The sequence below is a fragment of the Lipotes vexillifer genome, unplaced genomic scaffold (genome assembly GCF_000442215.2).
Source record: "Lipotes vexillifer unplaced genomic scaffold, Lipotes_vexillifer_v1.1 scaffold247, whole genome shotgun sequence".
NCBI lineage: Eukaryota > Metazoa > Chordata > Mammalia > Artiodactyla > Lipotidae > Lipotes > Lipotes vexillifer.
This window is the reverse complement of record NW_006794161.1, coordinates 3661343-3676103: the sequence shown is the minus strand read 5'-3', so window position 1 is coordinate 3676103 and position 14761 is coordinate 3661343. Positions and strand designations below refer to the sequence as shown.

General features: G+C 36.1%; 1 protein-coding gene across 1 annotated transcript in view; it reads right to left on the bottom strand.

The window, feature by feature from the left end:
* Window positions 1-14761, bottom strand: part of LOC103083447 (membrane-associated guanylate kinase, WW and PDZ domain-containing protein 2-like) — a 288742-nt gene that overhangs the window by 22888 nt on the left and 251093 nt on the right. Inside the window, exon 3 of the mRNA XM_007467045.1 lies at window positions 9080-9295. Coding sequence (XP_007467107.1) covers window positions 9080-9295 — 216 coding nt within the window. The remainder of the gene's footprint in view (window positions 1-9079; window positions 9296-14761) is intronic.

Below are 14761 nucleotides of genomic sequence, written 5' to 3'. Positions count from 1 at the left end.
AAAAAATTATTTTTTTTTTTTTTTTTTTTTCTTTTGCGGTACGCGGGCCTCTCACTGTTGCGGCCGCTCCCGTTGCGGAGCACAGGCTCCGGACGCGCAGGCTCAGCAGCCATGGCTCATGGGCTCAGCCGCTCAGCTGCATGTGGGATCTTCCCGGACCGGGGCACGAACCCGTGTCCCCTGCATCAGCAGGCGGACTCTCAACCACTGTGCCACCAGGGAAGCCCTAATTACTTTTTTTTGATGTAGTAAAACATGCACTTGGACAAAATCCGAAAGTACAAAGAAGAAATACAGTGCAAAGTAGTTTTCCTCCTGCTTCTACTCCCACTGCTCTAGCAATGCAGTTAGCAAAGATAATTATATTTTCTGCTCCTTCTGAGATATTTCTATGCATGCTGATAACTGACTTGTAGTTGGTATTTTCTGACTCCTTACTTCTCCTAAAGTTTTTTTAAGTTCTAAAAAAATGCACTATGATTTCTTTTTATATACAGTATGAGAATGAGGAGGGGTGGCCCTTAAACACTGAAAAATAAAATATATATATATATATATATATATATTTTCCTGAGATGTTAACTAATGTTTCCTTTTAATATTTGAGACCATGAAAGAAACACAAGTCTAGAACAAAATATTAGAGTTAGGGAAAGTTAGGGTAATGATTAACTATGCTGCTGAGTTTTGAGATGATGTATCAATTGAGAGAGCAGGAATTCCCAATCCTGTAAAGAGATTACTTTTTATCTGTAATATTTGTAACCAAATTGGATCTCATCTATTTAGGAGGCTAACCAGGGAAATATGAATTATTAAGAAAGCATATTCAATACCTGAAAATTATTTTCATCTATATCTAAAACCCACAATTGGTTACAAGTTCTTTGGAATTTTAAAAGAACAATATGAGGAATTATAAGAATAGAAAAATTCAAGGTCTATGAGTGGAAGATGACAGGAAAGAAATCCTGAGACATAAAAAACTAAATTGGAAAGAATTACTAAAAAGATTAGTAGAGGGAATTATTTTCCATTGACAGGGGAGAAGTGCTGCCTTAATTAGCATATTTTCTTCTATTAATTTTTAACATTTTAATAAAAGCAGACTGATACAGAATGGAGTAAGTCAGAAAGAGAGAAACAAATACCGTATTCTAACGCATATAAATGGAATCTAAAAAAAAAAAAAGTGGTACTGATGAACCTAGTTGCAGGGCAGGAATGAAGATGCAGACATAGAGAATGGACTTGAGGACACGGGATGGGAGGGGGAAGCTGGGGCGAAGTGAGAGTAGCACCGACATATATCTACTACCGAATGTAAAATAGTTAGTGGGAAGCCACAGCATAGCACAGGGAGATCAGCTTGGTGCTTTGCGATGAACTAGAGGGGTGGGATAGGGAGTATGGGAGGGAGGCTCAAGAGGGAGGGGATATGGGGACATGTGTATGCATATGGCTGATTCACTTTGGTGTAAAACAGAAACTAACAGTATTGTGAAGGAATTATACTCCAATAAAGATCTATTAAAAATATAAAAGCAGACTGGAATAATGGCAATAAAATGAACCCTCACATCTTTGAAATTGTATGTGCTATGTGGTTTTCATAGTGTAATGAATTCTGAAGATATTTATCATATAGAAACAAGTTCCCCAAATCTTCAACTAACTTTGGGGTGAGAGAAACTGATAATAAGTATTGAAAGTATTCAAAGACCAAAGCAAGGTATAAAATGCAATAGAGGACACGTATGTACAATAATTCTTAGATCTTGCTTTCAGAATTCTGAAAAAAATCAGGAGATTAGTACTACATGAAACATAACATCACCTTCTGAAGTTTTAGGAACATCAAAGGGGCTGAAAGAGAAAAGGAAGAAGGCTTTATTTAACCTTGATCTTGATCATTCACATGCCATTCTTTGGGGCCAAATTGGAGTCAAGGTATTTTTTGATGACAGTAAGAAGTCAATTAGGAAGCAAAAGATGAAGGTGCTATCCCCTTATCTCTGAGTGCCCAGAGAGACCTTATCCAGAGACCTTCCATCTTCAGAGCCAAAGACCAGCCCTCAGCCAGAAATAACTTGAGCAATTTTTGTCTGACAATAAAGTAGCTAAGATTTCACACTGAAATTATAATCACATCCATTAGGAGAAATATGTGATAAGAAAATGGGCTACAGAGTGAATATCAGGCCTAGAGAGAACGGATGGCCATGACTAGAAATAAGCTTCAACTCTAACAATGCCTGGAGAACCTGAAGACACAAACATTTCTGTATGTGCTCTACAAACCCCCGTGCGAGCTTGGTTGTTCTTGCTGTGCCTTCTTCCTTCATGTATAAATCTCTCTCTCATATACATCATATAAACACTCAGAGAAGCAGAAAAAAACTCTCTACAAAAGGTTGAATGCAAGATTCCAAAAATGTTGAATCAATCTGAGGGCACAAAGAGGTTCAAATAGTGCTTGGCTTTCAGATTTATCACAAAGTGAGTCTGCCTTGATTTAAAAAGACATCCCTGAGGGCTTCCCTGGTGGCGCTGTGGTTGCGAGTCCGCCTGCCGATGCAGGGGACACGGGTTCGTGCCCCGGTCTGGGAAGATCCCACATGCTGTGGAGCGGCTGGGCCCGTGAGCCATGGCCACTGAGCCTGCGCATCCGGAGCCTGTGCTCTGCAACGGGAGAGGCCACGGCGGTGAGACGCCCACGTACCGCAAAAAAAAAAAAACCCAGTGGTTAAGACTCCATCCTCCCAATGCAGGGGTCATGGGTTCAATCCCTGGTCGGGGAACTAAGATTCTGCCTGCCACACAGCATGGAAAAAAAAAAAAAAAAAAAAGATATCCTTGAAATTAATCATGATTTCATTTTTTTCCCCAATGGTATAGTTACAGTTACTACTAAAGTTCATAGCTACAGACTCTAAAGTGATTATCTTGTTACTCTATAATCACACCTGGATACTCAGAGCATTGTACAATTAGGGCAGTTTTAACTTTCAAATGATCCTTTTAAGAAAAGATCAAATGCCCCTCATTTATAAATGGAATATCTAATTTTAGAAGGCTAACTTAAAATAGCCCCAGAAATTTGCACCTCCAGTGAAGAGATAAAACCAATACCGTTTGGGAACAAGATAATAAAATTAAGCCTCCCCGCTCAAAAAAAAAAAAGAGAGAGATAAAGATCTGAGTGGATACACACATTGCAGTCTCTGTGAACCCACACAAAATAAGCAGGGGTTAGGCGCTGGGGTGCTTTCAGAGTGCACCATTATTCACAGGAAAACAGCGAGATTCACTACGGAGGACATAATTCTTTTGACAGTGACAGGACCTCATTCACAGAACCAGGACTGATGGTGCATGCACAGTCAGCGTGCCAAGTGGCACAGGACCTGGATGTGGGTCCCTAATGGTGAACTGAGATCATTGCTGAGGACACTTGGTGATCACATAAGGGACACTCTGTTTGCTCTCTGGGAGACGCAGTTCATTTGCACTAATTGCAGGCTTGGGGGCCTGGAGAAGGCAGCTCTGTGTACACATACTGTATTCCCTTTGTGGCGAAGGTAGCTCTCACGGGCCCTGTTCCTCCTGGCATTGTGTATGTGTGTGTATTAACAGAGAGACTTAGCTGCCTTTAAAATATATGTGCATTTCTAATTCTTTGCACTAAGCTTACTAATAGCTGGTGAGGGGAAGCTACAATATAATAGTGAATTACTTTCCGGAAAAGTTTAGCAGATAATTCATGAAATAAAAGAAATCCAAGAAAGCCTAACCCAATTACTATGGTTTACAGGATTTGTTTTTGTTCAGAAAAGTTCAGTTGAAAAAAAAAATTTGTCTACTGATCTATTAACCACCTATCTATTTGGGTCATTTTCACAGTTAGAGAGATTTAATAATTCTCATCTCTAAGAATACATCCCTTAAAATATACTTCTTTCTTTTGTTATCAAACAACTTTTGAAGAAATGTAAGATTAGGAATTTCATATCTTTCAAACTTAGAAACACTGCATGTTGAAAACAATGAATAGTGTAAAATGAGCATGAAATAAATCTAATCGTGTTGATATAGTAAAGTTTTGACATTCTCAAGAGGTTTGGTTGACTAAAAAATAAATATTTACTAAGAAATTAAAATATTTAATGATATATACTAATCACCAAGACAGGTATACAAAAAAGTAGAAATAGTCCTTGTCCTGGTCATGTTTACAATTTATGAGGGGATGACAGACATGCACACTACGAAGTTACCTGCAAGGACCAAGCGAACCAATACCTTCTAAATAAATGAGAAGTGTAAGTTGTACTTCAATAATTCAGAGACGAACAGTCTCAACTCTTCACTACGAGAGTAAACAAGTGATTTCCAGAGAATATAAAAATTTTGATTGAATTGCGAATAAAAGAATAGCAGGTTCAAATGTGGAAAAGGCTTGTCAGACAGGTGAAGGTGTTTTATGGGTATGGGAATGTAGATGAGAGAAGAGAGTTGGGGAATAATGGGAACCAAAGATAACAGAGGTGTTGCAGTCAAGTGTGAGAGGACCTGGCGGTTGCCCAAAAAGTTTGAAGCAGTAGAAATAGAAACTCATCCAAGTTTTGAGAAGGATAGTTAACGTGACCAAATGCTGGTTCAAGAACCTTTTAATTGATTGAAGAGTAACAGGGAATTTGACAGGAATGGAGCCTGGAGGAATGGAGGTTAGTTAGGGGACTGTGGTCCACAAATGAGGGGATGAGGGAGTGATGTAGGATGGGGCAGTGATATTAGGAAGGAAGAGATAAAAGCTAAAGGTACAGTGATCTTTTAATGTAATATGTACAGTGTAGGTACAGTGATCTTTAATGTAATATGTACAGTGTAGGTACAGTGATCTTTAATGTAATATGTCTAATAATGTATATGCAGCCTGGGGGGAGAAAAGCATCAAACTCTGAGCTATCTGGGTAAAAAGCAGAATTAGAGAAATCCAGCAAGGGACTCTGTAAATTGGTTTGCTTGTTTGTTTTATGGGAGAAGAGTTTAAGGGGAATGTTGCATTTAAGTTGCTGAAGAAATGCTTGGGATGGGGGAAGTCCAGTGGGCAGTAGTTAGAAATATGGCCCTGGAACACAGGAGAGAATGAAGGTTGCAGGTAAATCTACAGTATTTGAAGCCACAGCGCTGGATATCACCTCTAACAAGATAAAGATGTCTGAACATAAGGTGAGGTTGATGTCAAAGGGAAGGTTTCCTGAGCATATGAATTTTAAATATCAGTTTAAAGGCAAATTCTCTAAGATGATGTAAGGATATATCATCCTTGCAAGAATTAGAGCTAATATCACTTCCATGAAACCCGTGAAGGACAAATATAATGGAATACAATGTAGATGAAATACACTGCACTGCAGGATTGTGACTTACCTTACAGCGGTCAGAAGTCTCTTTGTCCTCAGCATAGTTAACAACCCAGGGAAATATGGCAGAAAAGGATGAGATCAGGTTTTCCTGGGTCTAGATTTCAACTCTGCTATCATTATCTTAGTTAAGTACCTTAAGGTAAATTTCAGCATCTCATTTGTTGAGCAAATATACTGTGATTATGGGACTAGAGATAACATATGTCCTATATGCCTAGCACATTGTATGCATTCATTAAAGGGATGTTGCCATTATTTATTTTATTTTTGTTGTAATTTTTGTTATTTACAATGATAAAACTACATTTCTAAGGGTACAACTACACTAATTTCTATCACCAAAGTGACGTATATCAGAGAAAGAAACATTTCTGTAATGTAATTTTGAGTAAAAAGAGAGAATCTAGAATAAAATATATTCGTTGATAACATTAGTAGAACTTCATGGAGAAATTACCTATTTATAAGTGATCACTGACTTTACATAGATATGGTCTGAAAGAAAAAGAAATACATAATTCTATAAACTACAATTCAAAGGAGAAAAAGAAAATGAGTAATGGGTAAATTGAGGACTCTAAAACCTTCATTTACATAGAGAAAATAGTTCATTCTGGTAAAGTATATAAGGAGTTAAAGACCGGTAGGTTTGGTACTTATATACATACAGAATATTATAAAAAACTAGGAATCTTTTATATCCACAGAAGGAAATAAGTTCACTTGCACATGATTTCCAGAAATGAAAGAAATAAGAAGCCTTTGGTAGGTAAAAATTTATAATTCCATATTTAAAGATGTACAAGTAAAATAGTGGTCATGTGTCTACAAATTGCTAAGAAATATATTTATGTTTCTATTTGGTGACATAAGACTCAGGATAGCAAAGCAACTACGATCATGGGTTCTGGATCCAGATTTCCTATGTAATATTTCCTATTTCCAGTTACTGGGCAAATTATTTAACTGTAGTGTCCTCATCTGTAAAACAGTACCTAACTAATAGGTCTGATAGGAGAATTAAATGAACTAATACACGTAATGAGGTTAAGGAGTTCCTAGCACATGGTAAGATCCAAAAGAAGTTAATTATTTAATATTGTTTATTATCATTATCATCAATATTACTTGGAATGGAATGAAATTACCTCAGTAAGCTTTTCCCCCTTTCCAAATGTGCCTCACTATATTATTTATGCTCTAAACTGATATCTGATATTAATGACTATTACAGGCTCTTACAGGGCAGTGTTAACTAAAATGTAAGCAACAATTTTGTCAATATTGTTTGAAGTGTCCTGTATCCAACAAATGTTTATGAGAAGAAGACAAACGCAGGACAAAGACCCTGTGCTAGAAAAAATGTGATGAGGTTCAAATGGTGAAGAGGTGGATAAATGTATATAAGGAGGGGGTGGCAAAGAAAAAGTTTTATCCTAAAGTTTCTCTTGGATAAACATAAAGAAAAACAATGACATTTCTAAAATGGGACTCGTCAAAAGATTTCTAGTAAGGGATGATGGACCAATTTTCTGGTTTGCGGCTGTTTCCTCCATCTTTGAACACTGGGTGAAGAGATGCCTAATTTATACATCTCTCATGTCCCATAATAAGAAATAAAAAGTAGTATAAGAACACTTGCCAAACCAGGCTCACAAAACCATGTTTGTGGCATCTGTTGACTATCCAGATATCCCAAAGCTGTCCTGCACAGTTGTTCTCTATCATTGTCAGCCTCAGAAATCCAGAGACAGTCACATCTCTAGGGCTGGTAAAGAAGAGTTCAAACCAGTCCATTTTTCCCTGGAGCCTTAAAAACTTCCTAGACATAAAAATACTCCATTCTTCATGTCTAAGGTATGAGTAGAAGGGAATGGAGCTTTCCAGATTCACTGTGCCCCCCAGTTAAACAAATTTCTAGTTTAAGAATTTGTTGGTCAAGAACGCTTCATTTGATTTGCTCTATACAGAGTAGAAATGAAATACAAATCAATTATTTGGGCCTAATCAAGGCCATATATTTTACATTTTTAACTGTAAGGTGTTAACCAGTAAGAAATTCTATAACTGCTCTTTGACACCCAACTTCTACTTCTTTTGTGATTACTTGCTTCCATGTAGCTGAACTGCTTTGCTTCTCACATAAAAGATCAACTAAGAAAAGGATGTCCTATCAACTTAATTTAAATCCATTACATGATGAAAAGTAAATATTTTGACAGAGACATTTCAGAATCAAAAGAGAGAAGGTATCTGATTGCTTGAAAATTACCAGATCATATTACAGTAAACAAGTTACATTATGCACCCATAGTGATTTTTAGCATTTGTACCCAGAAATCAACAACTGCTAGGGTCAGAGAATAAGTTTTTAACCAATATATTAATGGAGGAAGTTACCCTCCTCTGAGTAACCAAGAGGAAACCACTTTTTAAGGTTTTACACCTTGATTGACACATACTGAATTTTAGTCTCCTTATGTTTAATGAAGAACATTTTTACAGGTATTATGGAAAAGGAAGGTAAAAAAAAAAAAAGGCTTATGAAGCTTTTCTTTGATAAAAATAATTGGGTATGAAAATTCAAACATTATGTCACTATAGAAGCAGTACAGTGATAAGTACAGACATCAAAGTAGTTGTAGGAAATATCTTAAGAATAATATGTATGCAAGGTACATGTGTTAATCTTTTTTCAACAGTTTTAACACAGCCCTTTGATTTTCAATGCCCATTATAATAATGATATGTCATTATTAAAAAATACCTAAAACAAAACTTTGGAAACTTATTCCAAGATTACAGGCAAAGAGAATGCCATAGTTTAGTTTTGGTAACGTTTAATTATGAATAAGATTATTTATAAAATCTATTTTATAAATAAAAATTTTGGCACTATATTAGTAAGTATAAGAAAATTGCAAATCCATACCTTGCAAAAACACATTTTATATCTGTCTGATACTTTTTTTTATATATGTGATATGACAGATGATAAATTAAAGGGATAACAAGTCTTTCCCTTGTTCAAGCGTAATTGCCTTCACAGTGTCACTTGTGAAGATGCTTTCTCCAAATTGTCAGACTAGGTGGTAAGGATGGGGGGATAAATACATGGGCATTATGTAGCTATGGTTATTCTGTGGACTGTATTCATTGACGCCATTAACTAAATAACATGACACAACCTCTATTCACAGAGCTGAAAGTACAGTAAGATTTCTAAGGATAAATTATATCTAATATTCATTAACAAAAATTTTGCAGTGTCACACAATCATATTCATGACTTGTAACACCTTCTAAGATTTAAACCACTCACTATATTGCCATTAATATTGTATAAGTGAAACCAGAAACTGAAGAAGTTGAATGGATTTCTTGATATGTCAAAATTAAAACTAATAAATTGGATACAAGAATCATGTCCTTTCCGTTTGATGTCATAATCTTGTCTCCCTCAAGATAACTACAATCATTACATATATATATATATATATACACACACACACACACACACACACACACACACACACACACACCTCAACATATATATGTGAAAAAAATATACATTTGAACACAGGGATATAATATATATTCAGCTACATCTAGAAGAGCTGATGAACCTATAACAAATGTAAAAGACTAACCTGGTGTTACTACTACTCCATTTCCATTGACCACAGGCCTCTCTTCCTCTTCCTCCTCAGGAGGCTCTATACTTGCTTTCTCCATGTTGCTTACTGATTTATTCCTTTTTCGTTTTCCTTCAGTGCTTGGAGTGGCTCCAGGAAGTATCTGGTCTGTTACATTTAGTAACAATGGTGCTGGTTCTGCTGGAGGCTTTGGGGTACCGTAGTAATTGTCTGCAAATGATACAAAACATATGAAGTTAAATATTTCTCCTACTGGTGTGCATAATTTGTAAAGAATGGAAATTTTATTAACAAATGTGTATCCTAGTTTATACATATATATGTATTTTATATATACACACATACATATCATTTTATATCCTTTTATGTTTTTATATAGGTGTTTATTTGTTGCTTCTATTGTACTGGCCTTTAATGCTTAAACAAAGATACAGACCTACCTTCATTTCACCTTAGTGCCAAATCAAAATATAGTCTTAGCTATTAGTTTCATATGACACATAGCAATTTCAAATTAATCAAAAATTTTTTATAACAAACCTTGATTATAATCTTTTTAAAAATAATTATGTCTGAATAAGAGTATGGGTAACCTATTTTTTTAAGCAAATCTTATAACATTCTGGAAAGGCAAAGCACATTGTGCTTTTCTCCAGCTTTCAAAGGGCTCTCTGGCTGCTGTCCTTGATGTGCACAGCATCCTGCCTAGAGCTGGATCTCCATGCCAGTTTAGTGGTTCCCATGACTGCCGACACTGGACCTGCTACTGTAATCATTCTTCAAATTACCACAGCTCTTTTTCCCACAGCTCCATGATCTGAGCTACAGAAAACGTTTCCCCCATCAGTCTGTGAGACTTCTAAAAGAGGAGACTAATTCCTATTTATCTCTGTCATAAGAGGCTGGCAAACAGTAACATGGAATATATGCTTACTATGTGAACATCTTTATATGTTCGAAGCAAATTACTTTTATGAAAAAAATACTTTAAATTTTTGATTGGTAAACGACACAGTGGTGTTTTTAAAAAATCAATGTTATGCTTTTAGCATCAACTTCAAACCCATATTGGTGTTTTCAGTTAATTGAATAATTTATGCACATATTTGCTCACTCATTCATTAAAATCTTTATTTAGTACTGACTGTGCACCCAAGCACTCCAGTATACGTCTGAGAGAAAATGATGACTATTAATACAATCCGTGTCTTCCAGATGCTCAGCGGTTTAGTGTGGAAGACAAGCACATTTGACATTAAGCAGATAAGCATTAAAACAGGAAATAGGATTAAGCACGCAATCAAGGAGGCATACAGGGGGAACCACATCTCATTATCTGCAGAGGCCACTGAAGGCAACTGAGAAAACAGTGTGTTGTGAAAGAAACCAACCCTTAAGTAGCAGTTATGGGGTCTAGATTTGGATTTTCTATATAACCACAATTCAAGCAAGTTATTTACTCAGTAAGGCTCAATTTCTTCATCTATAAATTGGAATGGCAATACTTGTTACAATCACCTGAGTTCTGGGTTGCAAACAACCAAAACATACTCTAGTTAAATTAAAGATGATAAGGATATGCTGAAAAGGTATGAGATGGCTAGTTGAGGGAAGAGGCTGGAAACCCTTGGGGAAAGTGGGCGGAGACAAAGGAGTCCAGTGTGGACACCCAAGCTGCATCTGCTGGCTCTGGACTCTGAAAGCCTAGCAGGTTCCACTACCACAGGCCATAGAATCACAATACTTCTTATCTAATAAACATAATATAAAACTAGTAAATAGTCCTGCATGTCCTGATAAATAATATAATTTTAAGTAGTGTTCTGAGATCTTCAGTGCTTTTTTTTTAATTGGAGTAAAATTGCTTTATAATGTTGTGTTACTTTCTGCTGTACAATGAAGTGAATCAGCTACATACATACCTATATCCCCTCCCTCTTGTGTCTCCCTCCCACCCCACCCCCATCCCACCCATCTAGGTCGTCACAGAGCACTGATCTGAGCTCCCTGTGCTATACGGCAGGTTCCCACTAGCTATCTGTTTTACACGTTAGTGTATTTATGTCAAACCTAATCTCCCAACTCATCCCACCCTCCCCTTCCCCCCTGTGCCCATATGTCCATTCTCTATGCCTACGTCTCTATTCCTGCCCGACAAATAGGTTCATCTGTACCATTTTTCTGGATTCCACACATATGCATTAATATACGATATTTGTTTTTCTCCTTCTGGCTTACTTCACCCTGTATGACAGACTCTAGGTCCATCCACATCTCTACAAATGACCCAATTTCGTTTCTTTTTATGGCTGAGTAATATTCCATTGTATATATGTACCACATCTTCCTTATCCATTCATCTATCATTGGACACTTAACATTGTTTCCATGTCCTGGCTATTGTAAATAGTGCTGCAATGAACACTGCACTACATGACTCTTTTTGAATTATGGTTTTCTCAGGGTATATGCCCAGGAGTGGGACTGCGGGGTCGTATGGTAGTTCTATTTTTAGTTTTTTAAGGAACCTCCATACTGTTCTCCATAGTGGCTGTATCAATTGACATTCCCACCAACAGTCCAAGAGAGGGTGTGGAGAAAAGGGAACCCTCTTCAGTGCTTTTAAGTATATGTAGTACTAACAAAAATGAATCACACTTCATGGCTTTTTTTTTTTTTCCAATTTGTCTTTTAGGGTTTAAATCTCCCTGAGGTAGAAAAGTAACCTTTTACTAATTATAAATAAATGCATAGCTCAGGCTAAAAATAAATATTACGTAACAGGTCTGGTTGAATTTACATTCCTAAATAATTACTCCTATTGAATGAGACGTGATTATAAATTATACAGCAATATTCTATTTCTACAATTTGATTTATGAAATTAAGTTTAGACTAAATTTTAGATGTAAAAGAGTACAAATCATTAGTTAAGACATTAAGATTATCTTTATTAGCAATAATAATAGCAATTTAAAAGAGGCACAGAAATAACCCATGTAGTTACTATACTTGAGAAATGTAATTCATGGAGAATAGGCTTTTACCTTAAACCAAATGCATAGAACAAAGAAACCAGAAATACCTAAAAGTAGTTGAAAAATCAGCCAGATGGTCAGGTAGCTAAGTCATTGAAATGATTTCCTGATGTTTAAATATATACAAATCAATATATTAAGGATAAAATGTGCTTTTTAGGTAACATACCAGCATGTTTTCAAAAAACAAACATCAAAACTTTTTAAAAATATAATTTGGAAAAACTGTCCCATTAAGAATGAAGTGCCTCCTCTATGCAGAGTGCCAGGATTTAGAGAATCTAAAATCCAAAATACCACAACAATATGGTGTATATTTAACAGCACAGATCATGGTGAGATAAACTTGACTTTGAATCCTGTCTCCCCTAATCTGGCTGCTTCTTTATATCCTTGAATTGATTTAGTTAAAGTGGGACTGTGGGGCTATAAGATGACTGCAGTCACAAAAGTACAGTCACAACTACAACAACTACTACTATTATTACTATCATCACCACAATTTAGTGAGCTGGACACTGTAAAGGGTATTTTACTTCTGAGTGCTTGTATCTGATGGAGATTAGAACGAAGTCATTCTGCCTCTGCAGTTAAAAGAAAATGGAGGCTCTAAAACTATTTTCCAATATTATACATGAAACAGGTGGAAAACCTACATCCATTTGACTTAGGAACCTCATTTCTTTTCAAAATACTATATTGCCTCTCAAGAGAAAAAAAAAAAAAAAAAAAGTACGATGCAATTCGCAACCTGCCCGGAACTGATGCAGTCCTCTAGGACTTCATTCAAAGCCACAACCAATGAGCAGAAAAATAACACTTTCAAGAGAAAGGCAATGCTTGCTACCAAATGATGAAGCAGGGACATTTTAGGTGAGTTTTTTCCCTCCTCTCTTCCAAAACTAAGTGGGTGTGTATGTGTGTGTGTGTTTGGGGAGAGGGTAGGGATCAGAGTGTGGTGATGACGAAGGTGATGATGTCATTGCCCTCTGCAGCGATGCCTGGCATTGACTGAACATTCCAGTCACCGTACTCAGCAACTGGAAACACGTGTCCTTTAACCCTCACAGCTGCCCTATGGGCTGGGCACTGTTATTACACCCATTTTATAGATTAAGGAGCTTTAGGGAAGGAGGTTTGATTTAGGTCCCTTAACCTGTAAATAGCAGTGCCATGCCTAGAGCTCTATCTGACTCAAAAGATGATGTTCTTAAACCTTCCCCTGGGTTCCCCTCATATCCATGCCAAGCATTCCCAATGTTTCCACTCACCCATTCTTTTAATAACACTGTCATCATCGTCAAATTTTGAAATCTTATCTTATATATTTGCACCCGCGTCTCCTGCATCGGCAGGCGGACTCTCAAGCACTGCGCCACCAGGGAAGCCCCCCTAGCCCACTTTTTACTGACTATATTTGTATTTGTAAAGAGTGGTGTATTCATTAGCACTTTCATGTAAGTTTAATACAAAATTTCACTAACTTAGTTGTTGAATATGATGACAAAATGGAAATGATACATAACATTGTTCACTTAATTCTATCACAATTAGGATAATCTATAAATTAACATAGTTTAATTTTGAATCAATGCTTGGAAAATAAGAGACAATTATTTGAGAAACCCGATTTAACTTGATTTATTCCTCAGCTTTTTAAGTACTTAAAAGAATGGCTATCTTTTTCATAAAGATATAGTTATGAAAGAGTGAAACAGGGTGAATGTAGTCATTTCTTACATTATAAATATGAAAAAGCTTTCCAGAAACTTGAATAAAAACAATAGTTTATAAAAATGTCAATAATTGGTTTCATAGTAATAAAAACATTTACTAAAGGACCATTTACACTGAACACCGTTATATTAATTTCCTGCAAGGGGAGAGAGACTAAAACAGACTACATTGTTATGAGCTAACCTCCCTAGAAAACGCTTGGAAAATCTATTCCATTACTCACTTTTACGCAGACCTTTCCTAAGTCATCCAGAAGAGATGAAAAGAGCTTTTTAAAATAACTTTTTGTGTACTATACTTGAAGGCTATCACAGAATTACTCCTTTGCTTTCTCTATGCTTGTTAGACCAAATAATCTTTTCAAAAAGTCTTAGTCTAAGTTTTTTAAACAATGTTTTTGTCTTTCTTCTGACCCTTCCCAGGTTTTTTTTCCCCACACCGATTTCAATGGTGAGGCCAAGGGGAAAAAAGGAAGAGAAAACAATTTCAATAAATTATAAACTGTTCCCTTTCTTATATCCTTAGTCCTTATTGAAGGGTAATAGATACCAAAATAGTATTTGCTGAGATGCACCAAATTCTTTATGTTTGTAAGTTCTGATATTATGACAAGAAGTATGAAACACACTAAAAGCTAATTTTAGGTATGAGGAAATGTGAAAGTGCTAGTAACAAGCTGAAATACTTTGAAATGCTTTTACTTATTTCCAACACCTTTTCCCTTCAAAGTAGATCATGATAGAAACATGTGATTTGTTATTTAGTTCATTTGGCTTTTTAAGTAGTAGGCCCAGATGTTGACTTGTTGTTTCAGTCCTTTGGGTGTATAATAATAACATGTGTAGGTTTTACATCAAATAATCATATATCATTCCACATGGCACCCAAGGGCAGATGGATT